This window comes from Lactuca saligna, chromosome 9 (genome assembly GCF_052625555.1).
Source record: "Lactuca saligna cultivar CGN05327 chromosome 9, ASM5262555v1, whole genome shotgun sequence".
In the NCBI taxonomy this organism is placed as follows: domain Eukaryota; kingdom Viridiplantae; phylum Streptophyta; class Magnoliopsida; order Asterales; family Asteraceae; genus Lactuca; species Lactuca saligna.
Genome location: NC_136425.1, coordinates 151,999,701 through 152,016,524, shown reverse-complemented (window position 1 = coordinate 152,016,524; position 16,824 = coordinate 151,999,701). Strand labels below are relative to the sequence as shown.

Genomic DNA, 16,824 nt, shown 5'->3' with positions numbered 1-16,824 from the left:
AATTGAATTTTTAAACTTAATTTCATGTTATAAACATTAAAAATGCATTTTTAACAAAAAAAAATGAAAGAAAAAAAAAAACTGCACGATGGCCATTTTTTTTTTTGGTTTAGGTTAAAATAAGGTCTGAAGACCTTTGAAGACAGTGGCCCATGTCTGCGCCAGGAAGACCTCGCGCATACGTTTTCTGATCTGCGCACTTCCAAAAAACAAACAATCTGCGAGGGCATACGTCTGCGCGTTGTCTGCGCGGCGCAGACAAAAGTGGTTGCGCAAATCTTCACACAAAAAACAAACAGCCCCTAAGAGTCTTGATGAGTTGTTTAAAAAATAAGAATGTACCAAACTTACAAGATCTAATTTTTGGTGAAAAGTCAAGTATTAGAGAGATGAATATTGATTTGGAGCTAGAGTTTGACAAGTTTGATGATGGAGACGATTCTTAATAGAAAGAAGTGTGAGATGAGGTGTGGAATTAAACCAAACACAAGATAGCCCGGGCAAAAGCCCAACAGTGACCTATCGTATTACCTGAATATAGCCTGGCAAAAGCCCAGATATTTAATATTCAGATTATTGGCCCACAAAGGACCAAAAGCAGAGTCTGTTTTTCCTGTTTCATATAAAAACCTTGGCCCATGGGCCTATCGCGATTGTTTGACCCAAAGCACGGGCACAATATCAGATTATCAGTCTAGTTTTCCATAAGAAACCCATGAAACAATCGTAAGAGAAACGAATTGGGTTTTAATAGTCTGGCCCATGTATAAGCCCAGAAAAAGCCCAAACTACTACAAAATCGTCACATTGGTCAAACCGTCAGATCTAAGTTGATCTACGGTCATAATGATGATCCGCATGCTTTCATCTTATTGGCCAATATCACAATATATAAAGGGAAAGGAGACCATTTCCTCTCACATCAAAAACAGCTTCTTCATCGCTCTTTCTGAATCACCGCCAAACAAACAGCGATTTTCCGACGAGAAATATCGTTGAACGATGGCCGGAAGAGGGAAAACCATAGGATCTGCAGCCGCGAAGAAAGCTACATCAAGAAGCAGCAAAGCCGGCCTCCAATTTCCCGTTGGTCGTATCGCTCGTTTCCTCAAAGCCGGAAAGTACGCCGAGCGTGTCGGTGCCGGAGCTCCTGTGTATCTCGCTGCCGTTCTTGAGTACCTAGCGGCTGAGGTAATTTCCTTGATCCGTTTTTTTCTAATTTAATCGTATTGAAAATTTTAGGGTTTCTCAGATATCCGTCGAAAACATTCAAATCGTGAAATTGATCGATTACAGGTTCTTGAGTTAGCTGGAAATGCAGCAAGGGACAACAAGAAAACTAGAATCGTCCCAAGGCACATCCAATTAGCTGTTAGGAACGACGAAGAATTGAGCAAGCTTCTCGGTGACGTCACCATTGCTAATGGCGGTGTCATGCCTAACATTCACAACCTTTTGCTTCCTAAGAAGGTTGGTGGATCCAAGCCATCTGCCGACGATGAGTAATGGATTCCCAACGAATCATCGAACGTATGTTTTGTGCTGGTTAGGGTTCAAATCATCTCTTTTTTTGGTTCTAAGTTTGTGTTTTTAGGGTTTCTTACGTTAGGGACATGCTTTTATTTAACTAGTGTGTATATCTGTTGAATTTAGTATGGACACCTTAAACTTCTTGATAATCAATATTGGTTCTATTACTTACATATGTTGTGCCAAAAGATTGACATAATTGATATTTCTGTGTCTGAGATTGGGTAAATTGAATTGGTGTTAGAGATTTGCTATTAATCGATTGATTTTCAATTTTTTAGCTTTTTCATGGTTTGGTAACTGATGTTGTGTATGTGTTGATTTGGGCGCTCATTTGCTGTTGTGAATTACGAATGAAATTGAGTTCGCAGTTGAAGCTTTTATTATATAATCTATCATTGTTTTGTTATATAACTTGTTAACCACAATTATTCAATACATAAGCTCGATTTCTTGTAAATGAGAAAAATAAAATCTGACATGAAAAGTCCTAAATAAGGATATTTACGATTGTCTCAATCCTATGTGTTTTTCGCTATACAATCGCAAAAACATGAACATAACAACCATAATGATATGCAATCTATAGTTCAAGTAATGGTTAAATCTTCATATTCATTGAGATGCTCGAGTGGTTGCCAGCCAAGACTTACCCATGACTCCTGTTTTGCTGATCTTCAGTTTCTAATAATTACAATTTATTTTTTTAATACAATTTACTTTATAAATAAGGATATTTACAATTTACAATTTACAAAAAGGTAATATACGTTTACGTCTTGAAGATCTTAAAGCAACAATCCAAACAAGCAATCAAGTCTTAAACCTAACCGGTTTATAGTCAGTCTAGAAGAAAAACAAAAGGATAGGAAGAGGTAGAATTTGATATTAAAGATGGAATGTCTCGAGACTTGTCTCTCAAGAGCTCCCACGCTTTATATAGTGCACAAATTGTACAAATATATTCCTCTTCAAGTTTGCTTAATTATGGTACTAATACCGTAATTCAAACTAGACAAAACTTCAAAAAATGATCATTGTGGTTTTCAAAAATATCAAGTTTAGTCCTTAAATTCAAAAAATCTCACATATGGTCCCTATCGTTTTAAAACTTTTAACATTTTGATCATTTTCGTTAATTCTGTTAGTTTTTGGCCTTTAAGTGAAGGGTATTTTTATCATTTTATAATCACAAGGACCATTTAAGAAGTTTTGCATTATATAGACCAATTTCATATTCAATAAATATATATATATATATATATATATATATATATATATATATATATATATATTGAATATTAGATGGTCTCTCTCTCAAATTGGTTCATCAACCATGTCATCCTTCTTTCTAATCTTCTCCACTCTTGTGCATCCGGTCAGATCCTAAATTGGTTGTCTGCTAATTTCATCTTGATCAAGCAGTTGTGTTTAATCATCTCTTTACATCTGCACCAGATAACTCAAAGGCTGAAACTTAGATAAATCAAAGGCCCACGATGATTGTCGACGTTTTGCTGTATATTTGACCAAGTAACACCAAACCTTCATCACACAATTTTACAATTTCAACATCATTAAGAAAAATGTGTATTTGAGAAACATACCTGATGGAGAAGATGAAGACGATGGCGACAAATTGAAGAAGACCTTGTTGGTTTATTAGGTTTTAGGGTTCTCCAGATTTGGTATTCGATTCCAGATTTGGGTTAATGGGAAATCACTGATCAATAACCTACGTCCTCCAGTATGAATCGTTCAAAGATTCCAAATTTAGGTTTATGATGGAGTTCGTTACAGCTACATCCAGTTTCACACACGATCGCCCTATTGCTTTCGGAGCCCTTGAACTGAACCGCTGCCACAACATCAGCCTCCACCGCCAAAGCATGTTTCGAATCCTACTCCCACGTATTGATTCATCAAATGCTCATCATTAGCAAATTCATCACTAGTGTGATTAGATTCAGTTGTTGCACAAGTGAAAAAGAATATGGAATTTCCCCCACAATCGAACATTATTTAGGGGTTTTAGCCATGTTTGGGAAATGTGGACACCGTGATCAAGCTTTGGAGTACATCTAGACATTACCAATTGAAACCCACATCAGAAATAATTTGGGAAGCTGTAATGAACTATGCTCAAATTCATGGAGATATAGATCTTGAAGATAAAGCTGAAGAGATATTAATCAATCTTGATCCATTAAAGATTGACCCAGAAAAATTCCAACTCCACTTCCGAAGAAGATGATGTATCTTACTCACGGGTAGCTAAAAGGAAGAACGGTGGTGACTGGTCCAAGATTGATTATCTTCTTGAAATTTTCTGCCTAGTGTAAGAGATGGATACATGGCAGGGAAATGGTGGGTAATGTGTGTGTTTCTTCAGGTTTACGAGAGGGAGAGGGAGAGGGAGAGAGAGAGAAAGAGAGAGAGAGAGAAAAGCGGGACACTTTAATATTTTATATATATATATATATATATATATATATATATATATATATATATATATATATATATATATATATATATTAAATAAGTCAAATCTTCATAAATGGTCTATGTGGCAGTGAAATGATATAAATACCCTTCACTTAACGGCTAAAAGCTAACGGAGTGAGCCGGAAGGACCAAGTGTTAAAAGTTTTGAAACCACATGGACCATCTGTGAGGTTTTTTGAACTTAAGGACTAAACTTGATATTTTTAAAAACAACAGGGACCATTTTTGAAGTTTTATCTTTCAAACTATGAACTTTATTGAAGAAAATGGATACCCTCCTTTAATCTATAGTTAACTCGTTATTTACTAATGAATAACAAAGTCCCTTATTATTTATTCTTAGTTTTCGGATTGAGTTATATGTATAACATGATACGGATTTGTATTTGTTTATTATGTAACTAACTTATGTCTTGTTGTGTCAATAAATATATCTTCCACATATATTATTTACTTTTGAACCAAATCCAAATAAAACAAATATCAAGATGAACCCAAATTATTGTTTACTCATGATTTATATTTAATACCTAAGATTACGGATGAACATTTGGACAAGGGAACCGGAACCGGATAGAACCGATCGGGCCAGGAAAGGGACGGTATTTTTATGGATTTTTGGAACTGGTAAGAACCAGAATCGGTAGAACCGGCAAAAACTGGAATCGTATGTTTCTATTTCTCGAGGACCATTTTCAACATTGAAGACACACTAAGAACTATAACTGGTAGAACTGGTGATCCGGTTCGGCTCCTATTTTCCATCAAGTTCGGTTCCTAGGCCGGTTCTGATGCTCATCCCTACCTAAGAGAATCCACAGTAGGAACAATGAAGATCTAGGCGGTGGCGATGATTTTGAATGCATGCGACAGTGAAAATTTTGGTGCATGCAGTAGCAGAGATCAACGCCGACTATAATTGTGGAGTTGTTACCCACTTGGTAGAGGTGGAAGCTCTTAGACAAGAGGTCTCAGGTTGAAACCCGAGCATATACAAATTGACTGATTTGATTAGGGATGAGCAGTTTTTCCCAAATTCCGATCTCGTACTAGAACCGTACCGAATTTAAAAATTGGTCCTCAAAATACAAGAAATTCGGGAATCGGTACTGCTGGTACCGGTACTAGTACCGAAAACCGGTACCACTCCTGGTACCGGTACCGGTGATGTTAATTTGGTTCGGTACCCGGAATTGATTTTTGACCAAATTTGGTTTGGGAAATCCGGAATGGTATGGGTCGGTACCGGTTCCGTCCCACGCTCATCCCTAGATTTGATGAATTTGATCTAACCAATGACCGTTCAAAGGGTAACCGACTATACATTTTATACATATTTAGTCGCTTCATTTTTTTATGCATTGTCAACCCTTAAACTTATACTTTTGTTTAAATCATACAATTATTACATGTAATAACAGGTAAAACCTGTTTTGAGGGATTTGAGTTCCACCTCTGACGACATTTCCGACATTCCTTACATAGACGACATCTATGATCATCTTCTCCAGCCACATTAGATTTGAAATCACATTTTTTGAGTTATTGGGTTTCTAAAATGGAATTGTTTTAGCATCTTCTTAGGAAATCTGATTTCAGCAACATAAAATCGAAAAAATAAACGAGTTCTTGAGTTTATGTAACCAAAAACTCTAGATCTGCCAAATGTTTACCATATAGCTGAAGAACCATTGAAACCCTAGATTTCTTTGAAAAGAATCCTCAAAAACATCAAACATCTTCTATCAACGATGGACAATACATTGGAGCAGGAGCGGAGCCAATAGGGGGCTAGTGGGTGTTTTGCCCCCTATTGGTATTAGTGTATTATTAGTTAAAACCCTCCTTTATATTTTTTACGATGTATGTATTAGCCCCCCACTAATCTAAAATTCTAGCTCCACCCCTACATTGGAACTAGAAACTATGGATAAAGCATGGGAGTTGGTTTAAGAAACTTTACCCTAAAAAAAGAACTAACCCTTCAAGATTTTTGAGGTTGAATAAGACAAACGATTCCATCAAGAATACAAACGCAAGAAAAAGATAACCCTTATGCCATACATAACTTGGGTACGAAACGAGACATTGTTCTTTGAGATTATATGCGAACCAAACACGAAAAACGACGATAAAGGAAGAGGGACAAGTCGGGTTATGGGATTTGAATAAGATTCAAGGGTTTAATTTCGTGAATTGGGTGAAGAACAGTTTTACAGAGAAATATTTTATGGTGGTGAAGATGTATATCAAAGGAACAAAGTTCTACAACGTTTCATAAACCCTAACCTGAATATGGAAAATCATTTCACAAACCCTAACTCGAACATCAATAAAACCTAAACGATTTCAAAACCTATTTTGAACTTGAAGTCTGGAGGAAATTGAACTCAAATAACCCTAGGGTTTTCGTGTGTTCATCTTCATCTTCACCATATTCGATTTCAGGACCAAAACTGCAAACAATTTTATCTTCCTCTTCAAACATTCGAATTTTCACACATAAAAACCAATAGCACATAGTTAGGTGTGTTTTATGACTTCATTTTCTGATTTTTGTGTTTAATTCCTTCAATAAAACCCAAACTAAAAGTGTGCTAAAGGTAAGGAACGTCGTAAATGTCGCCGTTGAATATGATTGAAAAATCATACTTGGACGGAATACTTATGTTTGGCTAGAAACCATGCCATAAATTAGAAAAACCGACTATTACCAGTCATACTGGTATAATGCACACATTTCAATAAGTTCAAAATTAAATAAAACACGAAAAATAATTCGGTGACTAAATATGAACATTTACTTAAGCGCGTTACATTTTCAAATCATTATCAATTTTGAAAACTAAAACAAAATTTATAGAAAAGTTTACATCACAAGACCAAAAATGTAAGTTTACTTTTTTATTATGGGTGACGTTATTCTTACCCCATATTTTATATTTCTACCCGTGTATTAATTATTTTTTAGGTGATCCATTAATTCACTGACAACTTTTACTTTTTTTCAACCAATGCGTGTTCCGAAAATTTTATGTTCTCAATAGGAGTGTTTGACTTTTAAGATTTCAGTTTTTTCAGTAAAATCAAAATATTGGAATATGTATTTACGTTTATCCAAGAAAAATCACTTTACAAACCACCAACTAACCACCATCTATTAACATTAATAGAACAATAAACATATTATAATTACATCTTATATAAACTAATCAGTAAAAATAAAGTAATTATCATTAATAAAAAAATAACAAATTTCTTATGTCCACCAACCACCACCTTCACAACCATCAGTATACCACCACCACCGCTAAAAATAATCGGAAATCGCATAAAACATCTGTTGGCCACCATTTACCACCATCAGATAGTGAGATATAGAGAGAAAACTAAAAGAGAAGAAAGAGAAGGAGCAAGTTATCCGAAACCGTACCAAAGAAGGAGAAAGCGCATTGCACACGAGGCGTGAACCTCGTCGGAAAACACCTGAAGCTCGCTGGAAGCGTGAAACCTCGCCTGAAAAGTCGTATGAAGCGTGAAACCTTGTCGGGATCGCTTGAACCGCTGGTATCACCGGCGGATTAAGAACGAGAGAAATAGAAGTTAAAAAAAACCTAGTTGGAAATCTCTTGAAGATGACAATAATTGCTCTCTCTTGTTGGAGAGCCGTTACATTTTTTCTAGGGTAGAAAGAGAAGTAAGTGTTTTTATACTCTACAATTTTACATTTAAAGCACACTTATTTTGAAGATATTTTAAAATATACCCTTTAATTTTATAAAAGTATTAAAAAATGTATAGGATGAATAGTTTTAATTAGTTGTAGAACGATATATATATATATATATATATATATATATATATATATATATATATATATATATATATATATATATATATATATATATATATATATATATATATATATATATATATATATATATATTATTTGATTTAGAATTAAGATAACAAGTGTACATAAATTTTAAAAAGTGGACATATTTAATTTTTGATTGATTACATAAATTTTAAAAAGTAGACATTTAATTTTTGTTAATATAATTTTTTTATTTTAATAATATGATTTTTTTTGTATACAGAGATGTTTAAGTTATTTGGAATCAACGTATTTGCTCGAGATAAAGATACTTCTATCAAGAATTCGTCATTTTCCGCCAAACAGGTTATATACTTCTACCACATTATGAAGTTTTATATTTTTCATATAAACTAAAACACTTAAAATTCAATTTTAGATGTTTAAGTCTCGTGAGGAATTGTTTGAGTGGACACAAAACAAAGCAAACTCTCTAGGATATGTCAGTATCAACAAAAGATCAAAGGCATATGTCAACGAATTCGTGTATAAAGTCATACTTATGTGTGATCATGGGGGTGAATATAAAGCTACTAACACGGTTAGAGCATCTGGAACCAGAAAGACTAATTGTAAGTTTAAACCGGAAGGAAAGTATTCAAAAGAACATAATAAATGGATGCTGAGGGTAATATGTGATGATCATAATCATCCGCCTGCACAACATATGGAGGGTCATCCGTATGTAAGACGGTTATCTGTTGACGAGACTCGTTTGGTGGAAGATCTAACAAGAAAGGACTTGGCGCCATGTGATATTTTGTCAACCTTAAAGGCACAAAACAAAAATAATGTATCGATAGCTCAAACAATATATAACGCACAACAAAAGATTTGTAGACACGAGCAAGCTAGAAATTATTGATAGATGCCACTTACAAAACGAACAAATATAATAAGCCGCTTGTAGATATGGCGTGCATTTCCACATGTGTTGATGATAGATGCCACTTACAAAACGAACAAATATAATAAGCCGCTTGTAGAAATTGTTGGTATGACTTCAACTTGGAAGACATTCTCTATAGGTTTTGCCTTTATACATAGAGAAAAGGAGGCCAACTATACTTGGGTGTTAAACTGTGTAAAGTTAATACTTGATAAGTGTATGTACCCACGTGTAATAATCACAGACAGAGAGTTGGCACTCATCAATGCATGTCAAACAGTGTTTCCGGATGCGGCACAATTACTTTGTAGATGACATATTTATCAAAACATTTTAAAAATTTCCAGCAAGATTATCACATTGGATGATGACCGTGACTCTTTTAGATTACTATGGAAATTACTAGTTGAGTCTCCAACATTGATGGCATACACAGAAAACTACAAACGACTACAATCAATGTTGATAAATTATCCACGTAAGTTTGTTTCTAAATCATAACCTGCATATTATTGTTTATGTACTTATTTTGTTTATTTATTTTACTTCACAAGTGTTATGAGATACATAGATGATACGTGGTTAAACAAGTACAAGGAAATGTTTGTGTCTGTTTGGGTTGATCAACATCTCAATTTTGGAAACAACACGACCAATAGAGAGGAGAGTCAACATTCCAAGTTAAAGAAAATTTTAAACTCTTCAAAGTCTAATCTTGATAAATTTGTGCAACGGATTAATCATGTCGTGCAATCACAACTTACTTCGATCTACGAAAGCTTTGAAAATAGCTTGACAGTTCGCTACAATCACCACAACTTATCATGTTTCCAATTGCTGCGGGGTCATGTTTCAAACGAAGCTTTAGACATAATATTAGGAGAGGTTCAAAGGTTGGGTGATGTAATGTTAGACTCCTCAAATTGTGGTTGCAAACTGCGTAACAGTTGTGGGTTACCATGTGCTTGCATGCTTTCTTTCTACTCGATTTCAGGTTAGTCTGTTCAACTACCAACATACAAATAGATTTTTAAATATTAGATAAATAATTATTTTATATTTCACTACAGGTGAAAGTATACCCTTGGATTCAATAGATATCTTTTGGAGGAAGCTTGATATTTCAGATACGACATCTGTACTTGACGACGATATTAATTGCGATGATGTAATGGATAAATATAAAGAAAACTTCAACAATCAAAAGCCGGGAAAATGTTTTATAGGAGAAAGCTAGAAGAGATATAAGATCCGCATAAAACTGATGTTGGAGAACCTACGGTTCAAAAAAACACACGTGGATGACCAAGTGTGAAGAAACAACAGTAAAAGAAAGTCAATCCTCCAAATCATGCTCCTCGTAGATGCAACTTCTCAACCACATCGGAGTTTAATGGGATGGATTTAAATAAAGAACCTGAAAGACATAGCTTTTCGTGTGGGATTGACTTAAATGATGAACCCCAATGACATAGCTTTTCGTGTGGGATTGACTTAAATGATGAACCCCAAAGGCATTATCCATTCCAAATGAATGGTATTCCAGATATATTTCATGATTACATCGACGATATATATGATGTAGAAGGTGATGGAAATTGTGGATTTCGAGCGGTAGCTGTTTGTTTGGGGTATAATGAAGACCAGTGACTTTATATTCGAAAACAATTGCTTGAAGAGTTAGAGAGTTAATATTACACATACCATAGAGTTTTTACTAACGGGTTCAATGAGGTATACCAGTCATTATGTTGGTTTCAGTCACCTGCATCTTCCCGATGACATTGGTTGCATATGCCTTTGACTGGTTACTTGATTGCTAACAAGTTTGGTTTGATCGTTCATTGTTTAAGCCACGAACAATCTACGACATGCTTCCCTCTTTGGAGAGGTCCCAAAGAGTTTCAACCCCATCGAGCCATTACGTTGATACTTGTAAACGGTATTCATTATATGTCGGTGTTTTTGAAAGGAAATTACCCAATACCTCCTACCACAGCATATTGGAATGCCCATAGAAGTATGTCTGCATCTACATGTCAAACTATGTATTGACCGCGTTTTGATTTATACAATCAACTTTGGTCTCGTACTTCTGAAACACATTGGATACATATTAAAGACTAAGTGCGAATGTATTTGAACCTTTTTATTATTTTTTGCATCATATATTATTTTATATTTGAACTTTTTTATTATTTGTTGCGTTAAAATATTATTTTATTATTATTGTGTCTAACTTTTTTTGAAAAAAATATTTACATATATTTTATAAAAATAGTATTATAAATCATCTATTTAATAAATGAAATAAATAATATTTTAGTAAAATAATATTACATCTAGGATAATATATTTTGTAGTAAGCTCATACAAATGAGTTATATATATATATATATATATATATATATATATATATATATATATATATATATATATATATATATATATATATATGAAAAAGTGAATATACCCTTTAGGGTATATAAGCTTAGGTACCCAAACTCACAATACTATGTTGCTTTGTATCATATAATACATTCTAATTGTTCAATGTTCTTATAATTTAACTTCAAACTTGATTTACTTACAAGATTATTATAAATTACACATAAATCTTCCTCTTACGTAATTTTCATTTTCAACTACAATATATAAAGTCTAATAAGTGTCCGACAAAAAGATGTGATATAAGAGACAGATATCAACAAAATTTCGAAAATCTTGAAAATTAATCAAGTTAGGAGTTGAAGTTTAAACGCATAATAATAAATATATTAAACAAAACGACGAATTACGGTGTGTTTGAGTACCTAAGCTTGTATACCCTTAAGGGTATACTCAGGTTGTGTTTGAGAATCGTCTGACCGAGTCGAGTCAGACCTTTTTGGCTGACTCGGTCAGGTATAAGTGTTTGATAATCACTTTTTGTGCATCTGTCTCGCAAAGGAATAATTGAATGGGAAAGAAGTGAAAAACAAGCTGACTGAGAAAGGTTCCAATAATACCCTTCCTTAACGTATCTCTTCTAGCACCTCCTTATGAATCCTGTTCCAGCAGCTCCATTCTTCTCCCCAACCAGCAAGCATCGTCAACTCCATTCTTCCTCTTCCACCCACCAATCGAAGCTCCTTCCTCGTCTCATCAAGTACGCTTGAATGTTCCGATTTTTGCTGTTTAAATTTTCTGTTGAATGGTCCGATTTATGCTCTTGATTTTTCAAAATCTGAATGGTAAAGTTCCAATTTTTGCTGTTTGTTTGCTCTTGAATGTTTATTTTGCTATTGCATCGCCTGATTGAAAGCCTTGAAGTTCTGATCTTGAAATCCAAAAGTCAAATAAAAAGTCAAAATTGACATGCCGAATTGGATTATGTGATTATGAAATCAATTCATGTGCTTTTTATAAGATATGGTAAATGACGAAGTGATAAGAGGTCCTATGTGCTTTGATTATTCCTCATAAATTTCAATCAAAAACTATTGTTTGACTTTATTTCAATATGCACGTAAAGGTTCACATTAGTTGATTTATTATACATGAATTTCTTTTATCTTATATCTTTAATCATCTTAATGTATTGTTTGTTGAAATGCATACCATGTGTTTGATTAAATGCTCAATGAAAACCAATTGTATTTCTACATACCATGTAAATTTTTATTCCTTTTGTTGTACTTAAAATTCCATTTTTCTATTTGAAATTACATACCATATAACTTTATAAAAACAATGATGCCTTTTATATTTTATATTTGGATTTTTAAAAGAATTTGTGTGTAATTCACATATCGTATCTTTTTATAATTCTTCAGCAACTTCATCTATCATTGTATATAGCAGAAGGTAAAATGATCATTTTTTATCGGTTAGTATATTCAGTCAGATATACAATCAAACAACATAGTTTCTTACCCAGTCAGAATTTCTTACTCAGACAAATATTTCTCAGTCAGGTCTTTCTCAATCAGCAACTATCAAACAGAACCTCACTTTTCCCATATATATATATATATATATATATATATATATATATATATATATATATATATATATATATATATATATATATATATATATAGTAAACTTAATAAAAATGAGAGTGCTAGAATTGAAATAAAAATAATATCTTAAAAAAACTATTAATAATAATTATGTAATCATAATTTAGTTAGTAATGATTAGTAAAGAAAAGTAAAATGATTAATAAAAATAGGGAAATCTCCAATAAAGTGCTAAAATCTTGGTCCGATTTATGTTTTAGTCCTAAACTAATTTTTGTTTACGAAAAAGTCATAAAAACCGGCAAAAATATGCATTTTAACCCTTTTTGACCGGTTGGAACCAGTAACAAATTGATTTGGAACTATTTCATAAACTAACACAAAATATTTTGACTATTTCACAAAATGACCCAAAAAATTGGGATTTTTCTGCAAAAAAAAATAAAAATATTAGGGCTTTTCTGCAAACAAAAGCTTTATTATTATTATTATACTATAAACAAATATACTAATCTTTAAATTCATTATTATTAATATTTTTAATAATACATATAAATACACTTATATAAAAAAATATTAAAGAAATTATTTAAAGGTGACGGTGGTGGTGATGGCCCATATATAAGGTAGAATTGTGTATAAATAGTTTAAAATAAAATGATTTCTCACTTTGTATATAAAATTTCTTAAAGTAGAATGATTTCTTTTTAAATCCAACATATCTACAATAAATATTTATATTGGTAGTCCATATTTGTTTGCAGAAAAACCATAATATTTTTTGTTTTTGCAGAAAAGTCCAAATATTTTGAGTCAATTTATGAAATAGTCCAAAATTAATTTGTTACCGATTCCAATCAGTCAAAAAGGATCAAAATGCAAATTTTTACCGGTTTTTAAGACTTTTTCGTAAACAAAAAGTAATTTAGGACTAAAACATAAACCGGACCAAAATTTTAGGATTTTATTGGAGATTTCATATAAAAATAATAATTAAAAAAATAATTAAAAGGTAGAAATAAGTGATAAAAGAGTAGGAATAAATGAAACATTTTATTTTATATTATGCAAAATGAATATAACGCAAATATACACGTAAGACAAGAGTAATCCGGAATGTAATGATCCGCAATATCTGCCGTTCATTCTAAAACGTGCATAAATCAACGAACGATGTCATCGATCCGCGTCATACATTCTTATTGGTTACTTTCACAACAACACAACTCTACAAAACCATTGAAACACCGCCAAAATATCAAAACATAAACAGTTGATCTGATTTCATTTTCTGTAGTAACAATGGCCGGAAGAGGAAAGTCGATTAAGTCCGCCGCCGTAGCCAAGAAGTCGACATCTCGTAGCAGCAAGGCCGGACTCCAGTTTCCGGTTGGTCGTATCGCTCGTTTCCTCAAAACAGGAAAGTACGCTGACCGGATCGGTGGCGGTGCTCCCGTGTATCTCGCCGCCGTCATGGAGTACCTTGCGGCTGAGGTACTGGAATTGGCCGGAAATGCTGCCAGAGACAACAAGAAGACTCGAGTTGTGCCACGTCACATACAGTTAGCGGTGAGAAACGATGAAGAATTGAGTAGATTGCTTGGAGCTGTTACGATTGCAAATGGCGGAGTGATGCCCAACATTCACGCTCATTTGCTTCCTAAGAAGACTTCTGTTACATCTTCTAAAGGTGATGAATAGGCTTATGTTTCTTGTAGAATTGAAGCTGTGATTACCATATTGGATTTTTTTTGAACTGATTTCTCAGTTAGATTTGTTATCGGTTGTGAATGAATGATTGATTTGCGGAATATATTTGATTTATGATGTTTTAATTCCAATTTATAACTGATATTGTATCTAACATCAGTAGCTGGTAATTTTTTCTTGATTTACAAACTATTCTTTGATCTGCAAATTGTTCCTCGTGCGTAAACCATTTGTAACTTGATTGATTCTCTGAAGTAGTGATTGTGATTACTTGTGATTTGGCAGAAGATGACATAAAAAAAAATGTATAAGAATAATACCATATTAAAAAGGCAAATACAAAATTTATTTTAGATATTAAAACAAGTATTAAGTAATTTTTTGTTGTAGATTATTTTTTTGATATTTAATTTTATTTTATAAAAAAGCTAAACAAATTTAATTTTTTAAACAGAAATTGACATCTTTATGTAGTTTGTCTCATGGTTGTTAAAATCGCAATCATGATCGTAGGATCATATGATTCTACGATTCTAGGTATAAAAAATGATTTGGATCATAAAATGATCGTATTTGGGGTAGAATCACAGATAGGATCGTAAGCTTGTAGGTAGGATCGTAGAATTAAGATCCGATCCGATCCTACCTTCCCTTATTTTTTATTTATTTATTATTTTTTTTTTTTTTGCAAATGAAAATTCTTTTACCACTTTATGTTTTTTACCCTCTATCAATTACCATCTATCATTTTTTATTGTAATTTATGACTAATATTTTTAAGTTTTTATAACTTTTAAACGAAAAATTAAATGTTTGAAATATTTTTCATATTTAAATATTATAAATTAAAAAATTATGTTTGAACAGAGGATTATATGATCACTTATTTTAAATGACATATCATCATCATCTCAGTTCCACGAGACCTTGAAAGAGCTATGATTGCTGATCGGTTCCTGATTGTAGATATAGTTATTAGACTTATCCAAGTGGGAGACTGTTGAATTAGGTGTCTAAGTTCATAACTATTTATGGGATGTACTTGACCCAGTTAGCATGGTCCATTTCGGTTGCATGGCATTGCAACACTTGGATAGACTAAATGAGAGAAAGGACACTTAAGGATTATTAATATATTATAAGTTCTAATATATTAATAATATTATTTAATTAGTATTGATCAAAAAATTAATTTGAAATTAATTAAGTGATCAAAAAGAGACTAATTAAATATATGGGGTTAATTGTGTAAATAATCTATTCTTATATAGTGGGCTAATGATCCATGGTTTGTATGGATTAGGATAAAACCCATAAGGTGCTCCATGGATAATCCATGGAGGTTACAAACCCATGGATCATGGAATATGAAAATCCATGACAATTAGGGTTTACATGGTGTAACCCTACTTGTGCCACAACTATATACAGACCCATAGTCTAGCAAAATCGGAATACTTACAAGATAGAGGGTAGTCGATTTTGAGGTTAAGTGAACTTCTCTCAAATCTATTCCAAGATTTATAGTGTTCTGTGAGAAATTTGAGGCATCACACTTGAGGTGCTAGGCTCACAAGGTTCTCAAGGAATCCAAACTACAAAAGGTATGTTCTTCTTCTAGCATTTATGTTTAAAAGTTCCCCATGCTATGTTAGATAGTTGAAGAACCTTGGAAAATCAAATTTGCATGTATCATAGTAAAACATAGATCCAAGGTTTCTAGGGTTGCATGTATACCTTACGAGTGTTAGAATGCTCAAAACCCTACACTTTGATGCTTCCCCATATTCTGGTGTCAAAAGCATCCTGATCCCCCGCTAATCTTCTCTGTTGGACAGTCCCTTTTGAAATGTCCTATTTCACCACAAAGGTGGCATATTGAACTTATTCCAACATTGGTGGTCGAAGTAATGTGCCAGATCGGGACTCTGCAGAAACAGGTAGTGTGCCCGTTCCTGTTATAGTTTTTGCAATGAATCATTCGACAGACTCCCAGGTGATGGAAGCTGCACTTTTTGCACTTGGGTAGATTTCCAACATACTGCCTTGCTGGGGTAGGGGTAACCAGGATACTAGTAGAAATGACAGTAGGAGTAACAGATGTCGTGGCCGCAGAGGCTGCCGCTGATTGTTGTCTCTTGGCTAACTTTTGAGGTGGTTTGCTCTTCTTCTTATCCTAGTACATCCGTTTCTTATTCTTCATTTGGAAGTTCGAAGTGTCGTTGAGAGTGGGCACTCGTTTTTGTACTTGGTTATCACCTAGATTGGGATTGCCGATAACAATTCCACTACCATTAGCATTGCTAGCG

General features: G+C 33.3%; 2 protein-coding genes and 1 pseudogene across 2 annotated transcripts; all 3 read left to right on the top strand.

Moving 5' to 3' along the window:
* The first annotated feature begins 907 nt into the window (after window positions 1–907).
* On the top strand, window positions 908–1,703 carry LOC145015512 (histone H2A.6). Its single transcript, XM_078973994.1, has 2 exons — window positions 908–1,191; window positions 1,297–1,703. Exons 1-2 carry the CDS (start codon window positions 1,003–1,005, stop codon window positions 1,504–1,506), a joined length of 399 nt encoding a protein of 132 aa, XP_078830120.1. The 5' UTR covers window positions 908–1,002; the 3' UTR covers window positions 1,507–1,703.
* Window positions 1,704–7,296: 5,593 nt separating this feature from the next.
* Window positions 7,297–10,038, top strand: LOC145016828 (uncharacterized). Its single transcript, XM_078975020.1, has 6 exons — window positions 7,297–7,405; window positions 8,136–8,218; window positions 8,292–8,593; window positions 9,149–9,279; window positions 9,373–9,795; window positions 9,872–10,038. The coding sequence occupies exons 1-6, from the start codon at window positions 7,297–7,299 to the stop codon at window positions 10,036–10,038; spliced, it is 1,215 nt and encodes a 404-aa protein (XP_078831146.1).
* A 4,040-nt stretch (window positions 10,039–14,078) lies between these two features.
* LOC145015072 (putative histone H2A.2 pseudogene) lies at window positions 14,079–14,640 on the top strand (annotated as a pseudogene).
* Window positions 14,641–16,824: the final 2,184 nt, after the last annotated feature.